General features: G+C 37.1%; 1 protein-coding gene across 2 annotated transcripts; it reads left to right on the forward strand.

Moving 5' to 3' along the window:
• The first annotated feature begins 467 nt into the window (after positions 1-467).
• Positions 468-5,244, forward strand: LOC143613254 (protein NPG1-like). Of its 2 annotated transcripts, none has more exons than XM_077087012.1 (6): positions 468-751; positions 1,380-1,620; positions 1,729-2,268; positions 2,843-3,519; positions 3,609-3,756; positions 4,730-5,244. In XM_077087012.1, the coding sequence occupies exons 1-6, from the start codon at positions 596-598 to the stop codon at positions 5,047-5,049; spliced, it is 2,082 nt and encodes a 693-aa protein (XP_076943127.1). In that variant the 5' UTR covers positions 468-595; the 3' UTR covers positions 5,050-5,244. The 2 variants fall into 2 exon arrangements, with proteins under 2 accessions (XP_076943127.1, XP_076943128.1); XM_077087013.1 differs by having other exon boundaries at positions 469-751; positions 3,056-3,519.
• The last annotated feature ends 13,983 nt before the right edge of the window (positions 5,245-19,227 follow it).

A 19,227-nucleotide genomic window follows, 5' to 3' on the forward strand; every position in this document is an offset into this window, starting at 1 on the left:
TCAATTTGTTTCATATTTAAAAGCATGTGCTAGTTTATTTAATAATTAAACAACCATTTAATTGCTCGTCATTGCCCGTTAAGCGGTTTTTATTGAACGTTCCTCAATGTATAACTTTTTCGGGTTATAGCTCGATCGAAAACGTTAACTTACTCGAACCGGTCCATTATTTCCGACATTCTTTTCTGACCAAACCTACAACTCGCCATTGAATTCCATTTTTATGTTGGCATGAAATATATATAGTTTCTAGAGTTCTTCAACAAAACCAATCTACACCATACGTGAGAGAGAATGGTTTGGGTGTGCAACACATCTCAACATTCAAATAAGAATCACTGGTTATAAACAAATCACAGATCTTGATTCCTTTTGACCTCACGAATATCCAATTTCGTCTAAATTTTCATTTCCTCTTACTTTATCATCTAATCCATCCTACAGCCAAATAGATCTAGGTTTCCATTTCTTATTCTCAACGACAATGCCGAGGTTTTGTTTTGTTTATACATTTTAATTTCCTGATCGTCTTTTCTTTTCGACACTTTCTTCCAGGATACATTACATGATTTACGTGCTTGTATAAATAAGAACAATGACGGGTGACACGCAGCTTGTTGAAAAAGATGAACGCAAAATTTGCGCAAATGGTGGTTGTGTGCTAACAGATACCATTGAGGCCAAGCTCAATGCCGGTAATATCGATCAAGCTGAATCCGCATTGCGTGAAGGTTTATCCCTCAATTCCGAGGTTTGCTATTTTACTTATAAGAATCTCTACATATTGATTTGGTTTGGTTTGATTTGATGTGATATAACATACCAACATTGTATTTTTAGTATTCTTATAAATCTTTAAAAGTGTTGATCAGATGAATATTTTTGTGTAGCATGTTTATTGAACATAAGTGCATCCTATCTTAAGGATTTAAGATTCTTTCGGATGTTAAAACTCAAACATTTAGTATGTTAGTCAAATTTTTATATGTTAAATATCACATATGAAAGTGAACAATAAGTTTGCATTGCATCACTATGCCTGCCATCTATATAGTATAAATCCAGAATGTTTAAAATAATTAATTATACCAATTATAAGCAACAAAACTTTCATAAGAGAGTTTAATCTGCTATATTTGAAACATATATGCACTCGTAATCCTTTCTAAGTTTTTGGTGCAAATCTTCCTTTGATGCCAATCTTTATGGCCCATTAAATGGCACAAATATATTCTAGTTTGTTCGTTGACAAATTATAAATATGTTAGATTAAACGTAGTATATGTTCATTACTTGTTAAAACTGGGAAATAGTTTATTAGTAACATATGTGATTATTACTAACATATGAGGTATGCAATTATTAAATAAAAACTACAGGAAGCAAGGGCTCTTATTGGAAGATTGGAATATCAAAGAGGTAATGTGGAAGCTGCTCTTAGAATATTTGATGGTATTGATATTGAAGCTGCAATACATAACATGCAATCAATTTCAAATGACAAAACGGCTAAAAATTCAAGCACCCACTCTGAGTCGGGCCCACAACAGGGCGCGAATCTGGTGCTTGAAGCCGTATATTTGAAAACCAAGTCACTTCAAAAACTCAACAGGATAAATGGTATCTACTCTTTCAGTTCTATATATTAGTTAAGTACTGTAATATATTACCTTCAACATGAAAGATATACTCCCATTTACTTTAAGTTATATCACAAACTTTGTGTAGATGCTGCTGAAGAGTGTAAAAAAGTGCTTGATGGGGTAGAGAAAATATTCCCACAAGGGATTCCCGACGCGTTTGTTGAGACCAAGTTACAAGAAACAATTAGCCGAGCTGTTGAGCTTCTCCCACAGCTCTGGGCCGAAGCAGGTAATTACCAAGAAGCCGTTTCCTCTTATCGTCGCACCCTCTTAACTCAATGGAACCTCAACAACGACAGCTGCGCACGAATCCAACACAATTTCACAATGTTTTTACTATATAGTGGGGTCCACGTTGGCCCGCCTTCCACATCTACTCACATCGACGGCACATATGTTCCAAAAAACAACCTGGAAGAAGCTGTTTTGCTCTTAATGATCTTGATGAGAAAGTTTTCACTCGGGAAGGCGAAGTGGGACCCAGCTGTTGTCGAACATCTTACGTTTGCACTCTCGGTTTGTAACCAAACATCAGTTTTAGCGAAACAACTCGAAGAGGTGATTCCAGGAGTGATTCATCGTGTCGATCTTTGGAAAACATTGGCACTTTGTTGTCATGGAATTGGTAAGCATGTTCGTGAACGTTTGTCTAGCTTTAATGGAACAAACAAATGAACACAAATATTTAAGTAAACGAAGTTTTCTTGTTCGTGTTGGTTTGTTAAGTAAATTGACATGCACGTTATGCTCATTCGTTAAAGCGTATTGACGAAAATAAATGAAAAATAGTTGAACGAACGTAAATGTGAAAATATTTTAACTTTAATGGTTCACAAACTTAAACGAACGAACATAGCTGAAAATAGTTGAATGAACATAAATATGAATAAGATTGTGTGGCCCTAAATAAGGTTATTAAAAGTTGACTAACATGTAATGAGCCTGAAAATTAATGAAAGTTTTAATGAAGCGAACTTAAATAAATGTAAACTAATCAAACATAAATGGACGTAAACAAATGAACATTCACAAACATAAAAGAATGAACCAGTGATGCGTTCATGTTCGTTCGTTTTAAGTAAAAGAACAACACCTTTTGTTCATGTTTGTCTGTTTATTAAATACGTGAAAATAAATGAATTTCCCATTGAACGGTTCATGAACAATTCACTAAACTTTCGATTCATTTACTGGCCTAGGGACCGGTCAACGGAAAACCGTACTAGATTTGTTGAAGAAAGCACTTCATAAACATGAAAAGCCGGATGATATTATGCCATTACTATTAGCTGCTAAAATATGCAGTGAAGACGGGTATCTTGCGGCACAAGGAATCGAATATGCGCAAAGGGCGGTTGAAAACTGTAAAATTAGAAACAACCATTTAAAAGGCGTGTCGCTTCGTGTACTAGGGCTTTGCCTTGGCAAACAAGCGATTGTTTCGTCTTCGGATTACGAACGTTCGCGCCTTCAATCCGAAGCGTTAAAGTCGTTAGAAGAAGCGGTTGAATTAGAGCCTGAGAACTCAGACCTGGTGTTTGAGCTTGCGATTCAGTACGCGATGCATAGGAATTTGAATAACGCTTTGAGGTTATCAAAGCAGTATATTGATGTAACTGGTGGATCAATGTTGCGTGGTTGGAGGCTGCTTGCTTTGATATTATCTGCCCAGCAACGGTTTCAGGAGGCGGAGGTGGTCACTGATGCGGCTTTGGATGAAACTGCAAAGTGGGACCAAGGACCGCTTTTGAGGTTGAAAGCTAAACTAAGGATCGCGCAGTCACGACATTTGGATGCTATTGAAACGTATCGGCATTTGCTTGCGTTGATACAAGCGCAGAAGAAATCTTACGGGCCATTACAAACCACACACCAGGTTAGCTTTAACAGATAAAGCATATTTTGTTTGTGTTATTATACATTAAGAATAATGATGCCAGTCTTGTTATATATTGAGTATTGTAGATTGAAGATGATAGAGTGAATGAGTATGAAGTGTGGCAGGGTTTAGCGAATTTGTATTCGAGTCTTGCGCGTTGGAAGGATGCTGAAATATGCTTGGGGAAAGCTAGAGAAATTATAGATTGTTCATCAGAGACACTGCATACTGAGGGTAAAATGCCATACTTTTCAATTTTAAGGGCAAATTAGTAATTTTCTATGCATAGCATAAAACGGACGAGTGAAGGAACGAACGAACGAACGAACAAACAAACGCATGTAGGGCCTTCAGCCACAACAAGCAAACACTAATGTAGAACCTGATAACCACTTGTATTATTAACAATAAAGATTACAACCTCGCAAATAATTAGTGGGAGAGAGAAGTGGTCATGCAATTACATAACGGTAAATTGTTTATCTTGATCGATCCTCTCTCCCAGTATATATAGGCTAGGGTTATGCTAAAAAGTGCACAAAGGAAGTTAATACATGGTGCTATACAAAAAGTTTTTCTAACACCGTGCTTAAAAGTTGAAGACAACATGTGTTAATTTCCTTTTTTACGCTTTTAGGTAAAATCTCCTTATTTAGCATAACTAAATGTATATTATAAATATTGCATAAACAAATGGCAATTACCGTAAAAAACTAACTTCCTTTTTCCTTTTTCTTACAAAAGTCTCTCTGTTTGATAATTTTAAACAATAAAATACAATGACAGAATGACTTGTTAAAGTCTCTACTTGATAATTTTGAAAAAAAAATGCCATGACTAGGTAATTTAGAACAATGTATTTGGTGGGTCTACAATAAAGTTGAGGGACTTTTGTGAAAAAAAAAAATAGAAAATAAATTGGTTTTTTATAGTATTTCCCTAAACAAAATGAGCAAATATAAATCACTCTGGTTTTTAAGTTATGGTTTAATTTTTGAAACTTGGTGATTCTTTCATACACATGCATGTATTTTTACATAAAAATTTATTCACACGGCTTTGATTTCAAGAGAGATTTGTGAGAAACAATAAACATTACATTCATACCATTTTTTAGAAAAAAATTGTGAGAATAAAAAAAAATGAATGGTTCATTTTATTTTGTGTATTCTGAACGTGTGCTGACATGTTTAAGTTATTCATCTAGGAACAATATACCAGAGACGTGGGGAAATCGATGAAGCATTGGCCACCTACGTTAATTCTCTACTAGTAGAGACTAATTATGTACCTTCCAAGATTAGTATCGGGGCCATTATGTCGGATCGAGGCTTGCCCATGTTGCCTGTGGCTCGAACCATGCTCTCAGATGCACTACGGCTTGAACCCACTAACCGTATGGCTTGGCTTCATTTGGGATTCGTTCATAAACTGGATGGGCGTTTATCTGATGCCATTGATAGCTTTCAGGCAGCTTCCATGCTTGAAGAATCTGATCCAATTGAGAGCTTTAACTCAATTCTTTGAATCAAATGGTTAAATAAATTGTCCATTCTTTTAATTAGCTTGTGTTGAGTCATTTGTCATATTTTTTTATCTTGTAGCAAATTGGGTGAGACAAGATTTTTTATTGCACTCATGTTGACACGGGATTAAAGTGATATATAATTTATATAGTACAAGATTCAATTAAAATAAATCAGTATAAAGTGTACTTTATACATATAGAAAGAGTTTCACAAGGGGCAAAAGTAAAATCTTCAGTTTTGCATGCAGGGTTGATGTAGAACAGTAGAAGATGTGTTATGTGATCACCTTAAAAAAATCAGAAAATGTGGTGTGCATGCGAACCTATTATTGGGTAAAATTAATTGGTGACTTATGTTGGAACGAGCTATTTATTATTTAATAAATGTTTGGCCCTGTTCACTATTATTAATTTAATTAATGGAATAAACGAGTAAAGTGGAAATAGATAATTACCAACCCATTCATATCAGAAGCCAGGAAGTCGATGGGGTTCGTCTAATCCTAATCATTCGCTTGAAATACAATTACCTAGGGTTATGGAGCAGGGAGACGCAAATACATATGCCAACCGAACAACAGCTGATTGTCGAGGATCATGTTGGCGGTTCAACCAATGGGCCTTTAAAGGAACACATGGTGGATATTAGAATGGGTGAGGAAAATGAGGCTTTGAATGAGTTCGCACCCATTTGGCTTGAATGATTTAATTGAAAAACTAGGAGCCAAAAATTCTAAATCGAAACGTAAGAAAAAAGAAGGCAGAAGGAATAAGGGGTCTGATGCTAATGTATGTAACGGAAAAAAGGCATCAATGTCCCTGTTCATGATTTGGCTTCACTCCGCCTTAGTCGGTCAATGTTTAGAACTAACAAAAAACTTAGAAGAAAGCGCCGAAATAGATTGGACTCGGGGTCTACTCTCGAATCGTTAGCTGAGGACAGTTTGGAGGTCTTTCCTAGCAGCGGAGATGAAATCGAAGACGGGGATTCCAACTCAAAACTGGGATCGGAAACAGGAGATTCACACAGTTCGGATCATGATTTAGATCTGGAGGTTCAAGAAACGTGCTTCGTAGGAGAGTTATTGGGGGTTCAAATGGCTGGATTTGAAATCAGTTAAGAGATATTATAGTTGGAGAAAGGAATGTCAATGGTTTAGGATGAATTATTTGTGTTTAATTAGCATGGGACTTGGGTTAGAGTTAAAGGGGATAGGTGCAGGACTGCAGGGTGTTAAAGAGGGTTGAATAATTTGAGGGTCTAAGTGCTCTTGGTGTTTGGTCTTAGAGTATAGTGGTGTGGTTCGAAAGTCTTCACTAAAGCTTGCTAAAGGAATTTTGGAGTTTAGGTGTAGGCAATTGTTATGTTTGTTTTGGTGGTTGTCTTAGCTTCTGGCTGGGTGTTTGGTTCATGTAATCTCTTTAAGTTAATTGAATGATGTTTGCTGTTCAAAAAAAAAAAAAGAGAAAGAAAAAAACCAACCCATTTTCTTATTATGGTAGGCAGGAAATAATGATTGAATATGATACAAATAACAATAAGTTAATAGATGTGCCTTAATATAAAGAAAATTTACCAAAATTTAAAATGGTAATGGCGGTGGCGGAAGAACTAGAAGTCATCCTAGACCGACAAGAAAGAATCAGGTGTAAGAAAGTAATTCCGTTTGTAAAAGTCCTTTGGAAGAATCACTCTGAACGTGAAGCTACGTGGGAAACTGAAGAATCTATACGTTCTTTATACCCTAGTTTGTTCGACCAATAAAACTTATATTCCAAGTAATTATGAACCGTATTTTGATCTATATTATTAAAGCTTCCAATTACGTATGCTCTGAATTTCTGATCAATAAATTTTGAGGACGAAATTTCTTTTAAGGGGGTAATAGTTGTAATAACCAAACAAATAATAATAATAATAATATTAATAAATAGTAAACATAAATTTTAATTCGAACTAGAGTGGTCCCCCAGTTGTAGCCTAGTGGTAGGAGGCTTGGATTCTTTTGTGGAAACCCAAGTTCGAATCGCACTTGTGTCATATTTGGGAAAATATTGGCAATAAAAGATTTGAACTAGGCCATGTGCAAAGGTTATCAGTTCAAACTCATAGTCCACCCGGGCTTTTGTCCCACCGTATGTTACACTTACACTAGAGAGTTAAGTTTCTAAACTAACAAGTTAAAGACACAATTATAATATCACTTATTATAATATCACTTAGATATAAATATGAGATTTATGACATCGATGGTATTTACAAGCATTCAATATAACTTAAAAATAAGTAACTTACGTTTCAATTAAATAGAATTAATCATATAATAATTATCAATATAGTAATATATGATTATTATCAAATGAATGTTCATGGCAACAGAAATCACGCGCCACACACACGGCAATGGTTATTCACACATCCATTTTGAATATTCACACACCCTCTTAACACACATCTTATCTTTACATACACCCTATAAAGGGTGTATGAATAACACATCCCACACACACATACCATATGAGGAAAGCCACAAACACAAAACACGCTACAAACACACCACACATGCCGTCCACAAGGCACAAGCCCTATTCCGAATGTCATCTTGCCAACCATGATGATAAGTTTCAAACTCTTGCTATAAATCATGGTAAAAATTTTAGTGAAAATCCCATCTCATCAACTTTCATCCTATAAACTTCCGTTTCGTTCTATAACAAATTCTCCGACATCAGTTCGTAATTCCCGTAAGTCAAAAGTAAACCCAAAATACCAAAACGATAATCATACTACCTATCTTCACCTTGCCAATAACTTTCGGTCACGTCATGATGATCAAAACTCTTTCGTTGAACTCGAAGTAGTATCCGGTCAACCTACTTGTTTTCCGGTAAACCGTTGAGGAAAAAGAAGTAATAGTGAGATAATTGTAAGCACTTTTAAAACAAGTTGGTACTGCCTTGAAACACTAAAGGTACGGATCCTTACCCCCACTTTCCATTGCTTTCATATTTAATTGAGATAAACTCATTGAGTTAATATATATTTTATAACTCTTCACGTCTTTGAATTATCATTTCATTTGGATGTTCGTTGGATTCCAGTTCTGATTAAACATTGTATTTAGCTTTCATGTCATGCGATATTATTATGTTTGATTATACTCATTATCGCATGTTCCGATATATGTTACGAAAATATGTTTGCTATGAGTTATATGAATAAGTTCATTTGTATTCCGATACCCTGAGTGTCGCTTCTCGTGGAGTGTCCCACGAGCATGTTGTTGCGGCACCGACAACATGTGCACCACCCGTGACGGTGAGATTAGTTCACGACGTCTCTTAAGTACAAGTGTGGTACATATGGCTATTAGGAGGCGTATGGATCGATCCTAGGATTAATATTAAGAAGATGGATAACGGGTATACCAACTCGCCATCTCATGTGATAAATATGCAGGAGTAGCTACCAGTATATTGTCACATTTTATGTACGCTCATGGGTACATCCATATGAAATGATTTACTTTATTTAAATAAGGTTACTTTGCAATGTATCATTACAGTAAGTTCACTATAAATTACATTTCATTAAATCATTAATTGTTTGATCCGTTCTGAGTATTCGGCTCATTCCGTTATTATTAAAATTCTTTTACAGGTTCACAGGTTACTTTGGGCGGGATTAAGAGAGAAGATTAAAACGTTAGGATTTAAACAAAATATCTTTTAACCGTGCTGGGTTTTTTTTTTTAAATTAACCTTAAGTTTGTTTTGTCTATTGTATTATGTCTTTGACAAGTAAATAAATAAAATTATGTCTTTTGTTCCGAAACCATGTTTATTGTGACACGTCAGCCCAATCCAGGCTGGGGTGTTACAGCTATGGTATCAGAGCAAAGGCCCTATCCCGTAGAAAACTTAAACTTAGTAATTAGGCCTGTGAGGAATGGGTAGATTAGGACTTAGGTATGTCGGGATTTTAGTAAATTAGGATTTTGGTCGATGTCTTTTCTTATCCATTTTTTGTTATTTTAACCACATGTTCCTACTAGTATATGTCCCTTACCGTTAATTTCGTAACAACAACCGTTGCGTTATTACCGAACCTCACTTATGTGGGGGGAAAAATCATGCGACCTCCAATTCTACAAACCGTGTTTGTGTATTATTAAAGTTTTAACCAAATTATTTTGAACTTAAAATTTATTTCCTCATATGATAAAGTACTTCATTGGAAGAAGTTAATGTCTTTGGCCCACAAGTTTAAAACATGCTTTATAAAACAGGGGTAACATGTTTAGCGTTTTTACTATTATTTTAAAAACTCCACTAGCTTAATAAGTGAAATAACAATTCTTAAGTATTTGTTCTGCAACCAATAAGTCCACAAAATTTTTTCGTCATCTGGTCTGTCTTTCTGATTCGTTACTCTGGTTCGTCTTTCTGATTCGTTATCTTAATGTAACGAATGGGTAGATAATGAATTAAAGGCTCATTCGTTATCAAGTCACACGAATGAGTCCCATTCATTATGAACACGTAACGAATTGGTCAATTATGACGAATCACCCCTGTTCTTATCCAGATTTTGACTCGGAGGTCAAAGTCAAAATTGATAAGAACAAATGACAGTCAACAGATATTAGATCTGCAATACTCCTTCGTTTCTTAACCAAATAACACGATTTATGTATCAATGGATTCGGAATCCAGGCGCCTACAAACCCTAACCCTTTGTTCGTCCAATTTTCCATGTTTACGGGGTGCGATTTAGGCATATATATAACGGATTCTTCATAATAACAATTAACCTATCAAACTGTAACCAATTTCAGTAAGTTTAGCTTCGTTGGATTTGTTTTTACCACACTCAAACAGATATATGAAATCTAGATGTAATCCAGACCTAAACGAACAAGTTCTTGATATAAACGTACCTTAAACGAGTCGAACTACGAACACGGTTAAGCCTTGACGTTGTTTTGGTCCGTCATGACGTTCCAGCAACAACAAGCTCGGGTTTTCGCCTTCGTATCTTGGTTCGGGTTATAAGATGGTATTGTGTGTGTTTTCTAAGGTGTAGGCTATGGTGTAGAGATAAATATGGAAAGGATTAGGGTTTAAGGGGTATTTATACTCCCTTAAGCCCATGGACCTAAGGCCCATATTTCCTTCTTGGTCCATATTTAATCCCATCTAATTAGCCCACTTGAACCATCTTTGTTATTTTACTATTTCTCTACCAATTCAAAGTAAAATTTCCCCTTCATATAATATTATTCTTAAAAATTTCGGGATGTTACACCGAACGGATCGAACCTTAATCGAGCCCGAGCCCGAGCTCGAGCCTGAAAAAAATACTCGTTTGCTTATCGGGCCCGAGCTCGAGCTTTTTATATAAAGATCGATTGGACTCGCCAGCGTTGTCGAGCCTAGCAAGATATTAATATATACATGTATATATCCAACCCAAAATAAGTAATAGGTAGCCCAACCCATTTTGCTAATCCTCTTCTCCATTGATTCCACTCGATGGGAAATATGATGCCATTAAGATGAAAGAATAGATGGCTAATTGGGTATTGACAACTAAGAAACCATTTTCTATCGTGGAAGATGACATGTATGTATAGATGATGAAAACAACAAATCCGATGTTTGAGAGGATTAGCAGGGCAACATTAAAGTCAGATTGCTTTAAGTTCTATGAATATGAGAAAAAAAAATGTTGAAAGCTCTCATAAGTAATGTTTCAAATATTAGTTTAACAACTTATTGTTGGAAGTCATCTCATCAAAAAATTGAGAAACAAAAATTAAAATACTAACAGTTTAAAAACCCCCAATTTACATAAACCCTATATCATCAATTGATTTAACCAGTTAATATTCGTTCAATTAATGTTGGGGTTTATGTTTATTGATCCATTACGAACTGGAAACAACAATTAATTACCTTATACAATGTTATATGGAGTGTTAACTGATGCGAACAGTGGCTGGCAATAACTAGACCAAGAACAGGAGGACAGGGATGCTAATTCAATTGATTATAGGGGTTTTGTCAACGATGGTATGAGGGTTGTGTACGAAGGTTTAATTGAATTATATTGATTGTTATATTGTGAATCCCTACACGAGTTATGTCGGGTTAGTATTATTAGAAATTCGTATCACAATTGATCGATTTAACATAATTACGAGTGTCGACGAGCTTGATTTGGCAGGTATATCAATAATCTTTATTCTTTTTCCAAGTTAGTATTGACAATTGCGGTCCAAGCCAACTAATTGGGTATACGGGTATGCGAAAAGGGTCACGAGTATGGGTTCAGTTGATGAGTTAACGGGTTTAGTTATTATATTAAGCAGAAATTGCAAATTGGTCCTTGTAGTTTTAAGAGGGGTACATAAAGGGGTTAAAGTATAGGTTTAGGGTTGCAATTGTATTATCTTGAAAGTTGTTTATATATATTGCATAAATAATTAAATAATAATATTAAAATAACTAGATAACTCGATAATTGCGGTATTTTATTGATAGAATAAACCGAACATAGAAAAGGGTCGGGTAACGGTTACAAAGTAAAAACGAGAAAACCTGAATTGTTACATAAATGGCCCGATTTGCCTTCATATCGAATCTTAAGCCAAACCAATGTCTAAAACTTAACCTTTATATAACAAAAAAACCTTTCTGGGTTTTGGTTTGGTTCGGATCTAACCAACACGTGGATCTAGACGTGTTTCTTATTGTTTGATGAGGCTTGAATCACGAAATCTTCCACTCCTTAGCCCATATCTGAATCCGGGTTGTAGGGGAGTGTTTAGGGCCGTAAACGTACCAAACGAACACAAATAAGGTCTTGTTCATGTTAGTTCGTTAAAAAAATAACGTGTTTTAATGAATGGTTTACGACACTTACCGAACGAGATTTGATGTTCGTGTTTGTTCATAAAGGAAATTAATGTGTTCACGAACACAAATAAAATCGGCAGAGCCTAAAGATTGAGACCGATGTATTCATCAATGTGAATAATGAAAGCCTGCAAACGAATCAAATGAACACGCACAAGGGCATGTTCGTGTTCATTCATTTAACTTTAAAAGAACACGGACACTTAATCGAACAAATATTTATGCTCATGTCGTTTATTTAAAAATGGAAATTTGTGTTTGCTTATGTTTGTTTACAATCTAAACGAGTATAACTGAAAAAAGATAAACGAACATATGTGAACAAATGTAAATGAACACAAAGAAACATAAATGAACTTAAAACATTTAAATGAACGCAAATTTACAATTATAAAACCTTTAAGCAAATGACATATCCAGATAATATTTAATTATTTTTTATTTATACCAAAATGAACATAAATAAAAAAACATAAACGAACATAAATAAAGAAACATAAATGAACGTTCATGAACATAAATGAACGAACGAAATGTATGTTCATGTTTGTTCGTTTAATTAAACGAACAAAATTTTTTTGTTCTTTTTCGTTCGTTTATTAAATAAACGAACGTAAACGAACTTCCCTCCGAACAATTCACCCAACGATCGGTTCATTTACAGGTCTATGAGTGTTTGCGCGTGTTTTTGAAGGTGTATGGAGGCAAGAAGGATGCGAATGAGGGTTTTAGGGAGGTTTATGGTGCTTGTATAGGATAAGCCCATGGACCTTAAGGCCATAACCCATTCGTCTAATCCATCTTTTATTTTTCCAATACCACACTTAAGTTATTATTATTCATCTTAATTAACTGACAACACACAAAACAATAAATAAAACTCTTTTTATATTATTCGAGAAGTAGGATGTTACACGGCGGGTGAACCGACAATTTTTATTTTTTTTCTAATCAGATCCATGTAATACACAAGACCAGTATTGTAAAAATCTCCACTATGTGATGGTCGAGCAAAATTCGTGTATATTATTAAAGTTTTTTTTGTCTAATTTTAGTTTAAATATTATGTGAACTTTGGTACTTCAAGCGTGTTTATGTGTTTCAGGATACTTGACGTTAAGGACGCTTATCGGGATGAATTACGGGCTTGGAACGAAGATGTAGAAGACTCATAATGATTGGCAAGCTTTCCGATGCAAAATAAATGAAGAAAATGAAGAAAATTCTGTCAGACACCCTTAGAGCGGCTCTAAGGGAGTTTAGAGATACTCTAAAGACTCACATCAGGAAAGTTGACTTTAGAGCGGCGCTAAGGGAGTTTAGAGACGCTCTAAAGTCCTCCACACGGGAAATTAAAACCTAACTCTATTATATTGAGTTTTTAGCCCCCATTCGAGAAATCCTTCATTCCTTCAACCAAGTACAAGCCCTAGGACGATTTTGCATCATCCCGAAGCCTCCGGTTCGTCCGTTCATCGCATGCTTTCATCCTCTCATCAGATAAGCGAATCTTTCGTGATGCCGATGTCAGGCTAAAACCACTGTATTCACTTTAGGCTAGGGTTTTGTGTAAACTAACTTTTGTCAGATTCTATGTTTTGAATGAGTATGAACTTGATTGATTGTTTTCAATCTTGTTTTACGTTACGAGTTGATTGTTTAAACAGTTTATGATTTTGATTGTCAAACTTTGCATCACTTTTCTGGTTGTGTTCATCACATGTAGGGTTAGCTCTTATGTCATTGAACCAATAATAGTTAGTCATTGCTTATAACTGATTTTCATATTTTAAACTGATAATTGGGTAAACTGGAGTTCAGTTGTGTCAACAATTCGGTTAGTGTATCGTTTGTCCTCACAACCCAACTGTTAGGTTTAGTAATTACTGCGCAATTAATCTTATGAATCTGTGATTAGTCGGTTATCACATTACCTGAACCTGAAGTGAATCGTTTTCTCATTATTGTTTACAAACTTTTCCAAGTAACCGTGTTTTCTTATAATCATCTTTATAAACTGCTGGACATCGACTGTCCACCTAGAATAATATTTAATAATAATAAACTTTACTTGCACTTTCCACTGATTCCCTGTGGAGACGACCTTACTTACCCATACTAATTATAGGTATTTAAGCTTTATAAATAGTTGTTTTTGATTAGAGGACGACATCTACATCAAAATGGCGCCGTTGTCGGGGAATCAACGCGCAAAGTGCTAGTTTAGCGTAGTTTTTTTTAGTTTTTGTTTTTAATTTTTCTTTGTTGATTTTACGCGGGGTGTTAGTGTTTGTGTCTTTGCAGGTAACTTCACAAGTTGATGCAGACAAGATATTCCCGTGAGAAAGAGCCGCTCCAATTTGATCCCGAAATCGAGAAAACAGCAAGACAAAACCGAGCAGCTCAGAAACCCACACTAAACCAAATACCCGAATTCATAGCACCAAAAGAAGAAACCATGAGTAACCGAAGCAGAAGATATCCAAATTCTTACCAACCACATGACCAAGAACAACCAATCCCAGAAAACCAGAACGTTAACCGTGACAGAAACCGTAATCTGTTCAACCGAAGAGATGCTAACCGTAATCCCAGAAACATGTATGACAACTTGTCAATCAGATCAGCTCCAGTGAACCGTCAAAGACAGAATGATTTGAGAGAGGAAAGACCCGAGATTGATCGTGCTCGTGCACGAGTGGAAAATTGGCACATAGGGGACGATTTTGGTTACGATTCTGAGGAGGAGGAGCGTAGAGATGAACAGCGGGGTCGATATCAGCAACAAGATCCCCGTGATGACCAAGAAATTAGGCAGAATCATCCAGAAAATCGGAGAGATCGAGCACCGAGACGACAACAACACCATGAACAGTCGTATTATGATTTTGATGATGGAGTTCCAAGGGCATTTGTTCCACCACCAGTCAAAGGCGTTCAAAGCCACTTCATTCCACAAGTGGCTACGAATCCTCTACCGATCATCATTCCAGTCAGACGTGGAAGAACTTTTTCGGTAAGGCATAACAGTTTAACGGGATTACCGACATTTCATGGAAAGGCTACAGAAGAACCATACTTACACTTGAGTGATTTCAACTTGATATGCGCACTTATCTCGAGTCAAGGTTTTATTGCTGAAGAGGTGAAGATGGTAGTTTTCCAGTTTAGTTTGAGAGACGCGGCAAAGCAGTGGTTTTTATCGTTGCCATCAGCCAGTATTTTCACTTGGGGGGATTTGGCACAACAGTTTTTAGATGAGTATTATACCCCCAGAGAACCACAGAGGCCCGCAACAACATTCGAAACTTTCAGCAGATCACAGGTGAAACCTTTTATGAATCATTCCAAAGGTTTAAACGATTGTTGAGGACTTGTCCATGATAGTCTCTCAAATGATGATGTTCGTGATCTCCAAGCCACCACGAATGGATCGTTTCTTGCAAATGACGAAAACGAGGATTGGGGACATTTGGAGATACATGTGAGTAATTCAAAAAGACAAGCACAGTCGGACAGATGTCAAAAGGTCAGTGGTAAAAGTAGTTGAAAGTCATGGGTCAGATGATAGAATGGATAGATTGGAAAAGAAGATGAACAGGTTGTTGGTTGCAGGTGTACAAGGAGCCGGAAAGTCAGGGAAAACATATCCGGTATGTGAAGGTTGTGGTGAATTAGGACACGAGGTTGCGAGTTGTGGGGTTGTGCAAGATGAGGAAATTGAAGAAGAAGAGGTCAATTATGTGCAGGGTGAAAGGAAATACAATAATATGAACTCAAATACCATCCAAACTTCAGTTATGGAAATCCGAACACACAACAGAACCCGAACTTTCAAGGTAGTTTTCAGAAGACAGGTTATCAGTCAAACCAGAAACAGTATGGTAACAGTTCGGGAAGCGGTCAGAGTGGGTACAATCAAAGAGACTCGGGGGGTTACAATAAAGGGTATCAAAAGAGTTCTCAGCAGGGGCAAGGGAATTCATCTGGTAACAAAGAGGAGTCTATTAAGGATGTGATGGAGTTATTGAAGTAAATGAATCAGAGGATGGAACTCCAAGAGAAGGCAAATGCTACAAGAGATAAACAAGTGAGTCAACTGGCTAAAGAATTGGCGAGCCTAAAGCGCATTCCAACCAAGTTACCGAGTGACACCTTGAAGAATCCGAGCCAAAAGAGTAACAACTCCTCCAGCGGAAAGAATACCCACATTAACCAGGTAAGTACCCTTAGGAATGGTAAGGTTTATGATAACGGGGTAAATCCACCATCTTCCTTTGTGGAAGGAATGGTGGAAGATATGGGGGGAAATGGGAACAGTGATGATGAGGTGGAAACTGCACCAATAAATGAACCGAAAAAGTTAATAACTAAAAATTTAAACGAATCGGTAAAGGAAAAAGAAACACCAAGCGCCAAGGAAACTGGTCCCACGGGTAAAACCATTCCATTTCCTCGGGCGTTGGTGAATCTCGCAGCATCATCACTGAAAAAGAGGGGCCCACAACAGGAGGAAATGTGGGAAATCTTTAAACAAGTAAAAATTAATTTACCTCTCATTGATGCTATTAACAAGTCCCCGCATATGCTAAGTATTTGAAGGACTTGTGTACTCAAAAGCGAACTCATAAGATGCCCAAACAAGTCGATTTAACGGCTAATGTGAGTTCGGTTTGACGGGAATCCTCCCACCCAAGCTGCAAGACCCGGGAACGCCAATAATACCCATTCAAGTGGGCGATTTTAAAATGACGAGGGCGTTATTGGATCTTGGAGCCGGGGTGAGTATTCTCCCGGGAAGCTTATATGACCAATATGATTTTGGTCCACTTAGAAAAGTGGACACCACCGTGGTCTTGGCCGATTTGACACTTAAGCTTCCTAGGGGAATTGTTACTGATGTAATTGTTATGATCGAGGACTTTTATTACCTGGTTGACTTTCTGGTTCTAGACTATGTTAGAGTTGACCCAAAACGGCAACCGAACGTGATTCTCGGTAAGCCCTTTTTGGCAACCGCAAATGCTTTAATAAACTGTCGAACCGGGGTAGTTGACATGGCTTTCGGGAATAAAAATCTTCGATTAAATGTTTTTTCAAACGTTTCTAACCCTTTGGTGAGTTATGAATGCTTCGCAACTGAAATCATTGACGGGTTGAATCCTCATGAAAATGAGGAAGATGCCACAGAGGAGTGTGCTATTTGTTGCAGGTCAGCAGTAGAGCATTCACATCAGTTAAAGAAAGAGGAAAGAACAGTTGAAGTGTATGCTGCAAGTATTGGGAAACCACCATGGTCTCAACAAGTGGAGAAACTACCGGACACTATTGACTCAAAATTGAGACCTTCGCTTGAGAGTCCTCCGGTAGTCGAGTTGAAGGAACTCCCAAAACACCTCAAATATGTGTTTTTGGGAGAAAATGATACGTTACCCGCCATCATCGCCTCAAATTTAGAAGAAGATCAAGAAAGGGCATTGATGGTAGTGCTGAAAGAACATAAGGCTGCACTAGGGTGGACGATAGCAGACTTGAGGGGAATTAGTCCGTCTATCGTGATGCATAAGATTATCACGGATCCCGAGGTGAAACCCGCACATGATGCACAAAGACGGTTATATCCGAACATGCGGGAAGTTGTGAAGAAAGAAGTTTTGAAATGGTTGGATGCGGGAATTATTTTCCCGATATCGGATAGTACTTGGGTGAGTCCAACACAAACGGGTCCGAAGAAATCGGATATTCAGATAACCCGTAACGAAAAAGGTGAAGAAATTGCTACCTGACAGGTAACCAGGTGGCGAAGTTGTGTTGATTACCGAAAGTTGAATGCCGCGACATCCAAAGACCATTTTCCTCTACCGTTCATTGACCAAATCATCGAAAAATTATCAGGTCAGAAATTTTATTGCTTTTTAGATGGCTATTCGGGGTACAATCAAATTGCTATTCACCCCGATGACCAACATAAGACCACTTTCACGTGTCCATACGGTACTTTCGCATTTAGGCGAATGCCTTTCGGCTTGTGTAATGCCCCGGCCACCTTTCAAAGGTGCATGATGAGTATCTTTTCAGATATGGTCGGGGATTCACTTGAAATTTTTTTATGTATGATTTTTCTATTTTCGGCTCATCTTTTGAATCATGTTTAACTGAATTAACAAAAGTTTAAAAAGATGTGTGAAAACGAATTTGGTCTTAAGTTGGGAAAAGAGCCATTTTATGGTGCAAGAGGGAACAGTTTTGGGGTATGTCATCTCGAGTAGGGGGATTGAGGTTGACCGGGCTAAGATTAATGTTATATCTAATTTGCCACCTCCTACTATTAAGGGAATCCAGTCATTTTTAGGACAGGCCGGGTTTTACAGACAGTTTATAAAAAATTTTAATGTCATTACAAAACCGTTGTGTAATCTGCTTTTAAAAGATGTACCATTTGTTTTTGATGAAGATTGCTTAAACGCTTTTAATGTGCTTAAAAACAAACTGGTTGAAGCCCCGATCTTGATGTCACCCGATTTGGTCACTTCCGTTTGAAATTATGTGTGACGCGAGTGACTACGCGGTCGAGGCTGTTTTGGGTCAACAGGTGGATAAGAAACCCGTTGCCATATACTACGCGAGCAAAACTCTGTCCGATGTCTCAAATTAATTACACCACCACGGAAAAGGAGTTGTTAGCGGCAGTATATGCATTGGATAAATTTCGATCTTATATTTGGGGAAGCAAAGTTGTTGTGTTTTCAGATCATAGTGCAGTGAATATTTGATGTCAAAGAAGGATGCAAAGCCACGCTTGATCAGATGGATTTTGCTACTTCAAGAGTTTGATGTGGAGATCAGGGACAAGAAAGGGAGCGAGAATGTGGTCGCGGACCATCTGTCTAGATTAATTGGAGAGGAGGAAGAAGATGCTAGGGCCATCAATGAGTCATTTCTGGATGAACAACTGTTTTCTATTTCAACTTTACCTTGGTATAGCTGACATTATTAATTATCTTGTTGCAGATACAGTCCCTGAATTTTGGCCCAAGAAAAAAGAAGCAACACTTCTTATCACAGGTAAAGTACTACGTTTGGGAAGACCCAGACCTATTTCGGGTGGGTGCCTATCAAGTGATGAGAAGGTGTATTCTGGAGGAGGAAGTCAAAAGTGTTATATACCATGCTCATTCATCACCATGTGGTGGACATTTTAGTGGACAAAAGACGGGGCATCGTGTTTTGACTTGTGGATTCTACTGGCCCTCCCT

The sequence above is a fragment of the Bidens hawaiensis genome, unplaced genomic scaffold (genome assembly GCF_021521415.1).
Source record: "Bidens hawaiensis isolate Kalapana, Puna unplaced genomic scaffold, B.hawaiensis_p1.1 tig00036891_1, whole genome shotgun sequence".
NCBI classification, from domain to species: domain Eukaryota; kingdom Viridiplantae; phylum Streptophyta; class Magnoliopsida; order Asterales; family Asteraceae; genus Bidens; species Bidens hawaiensis.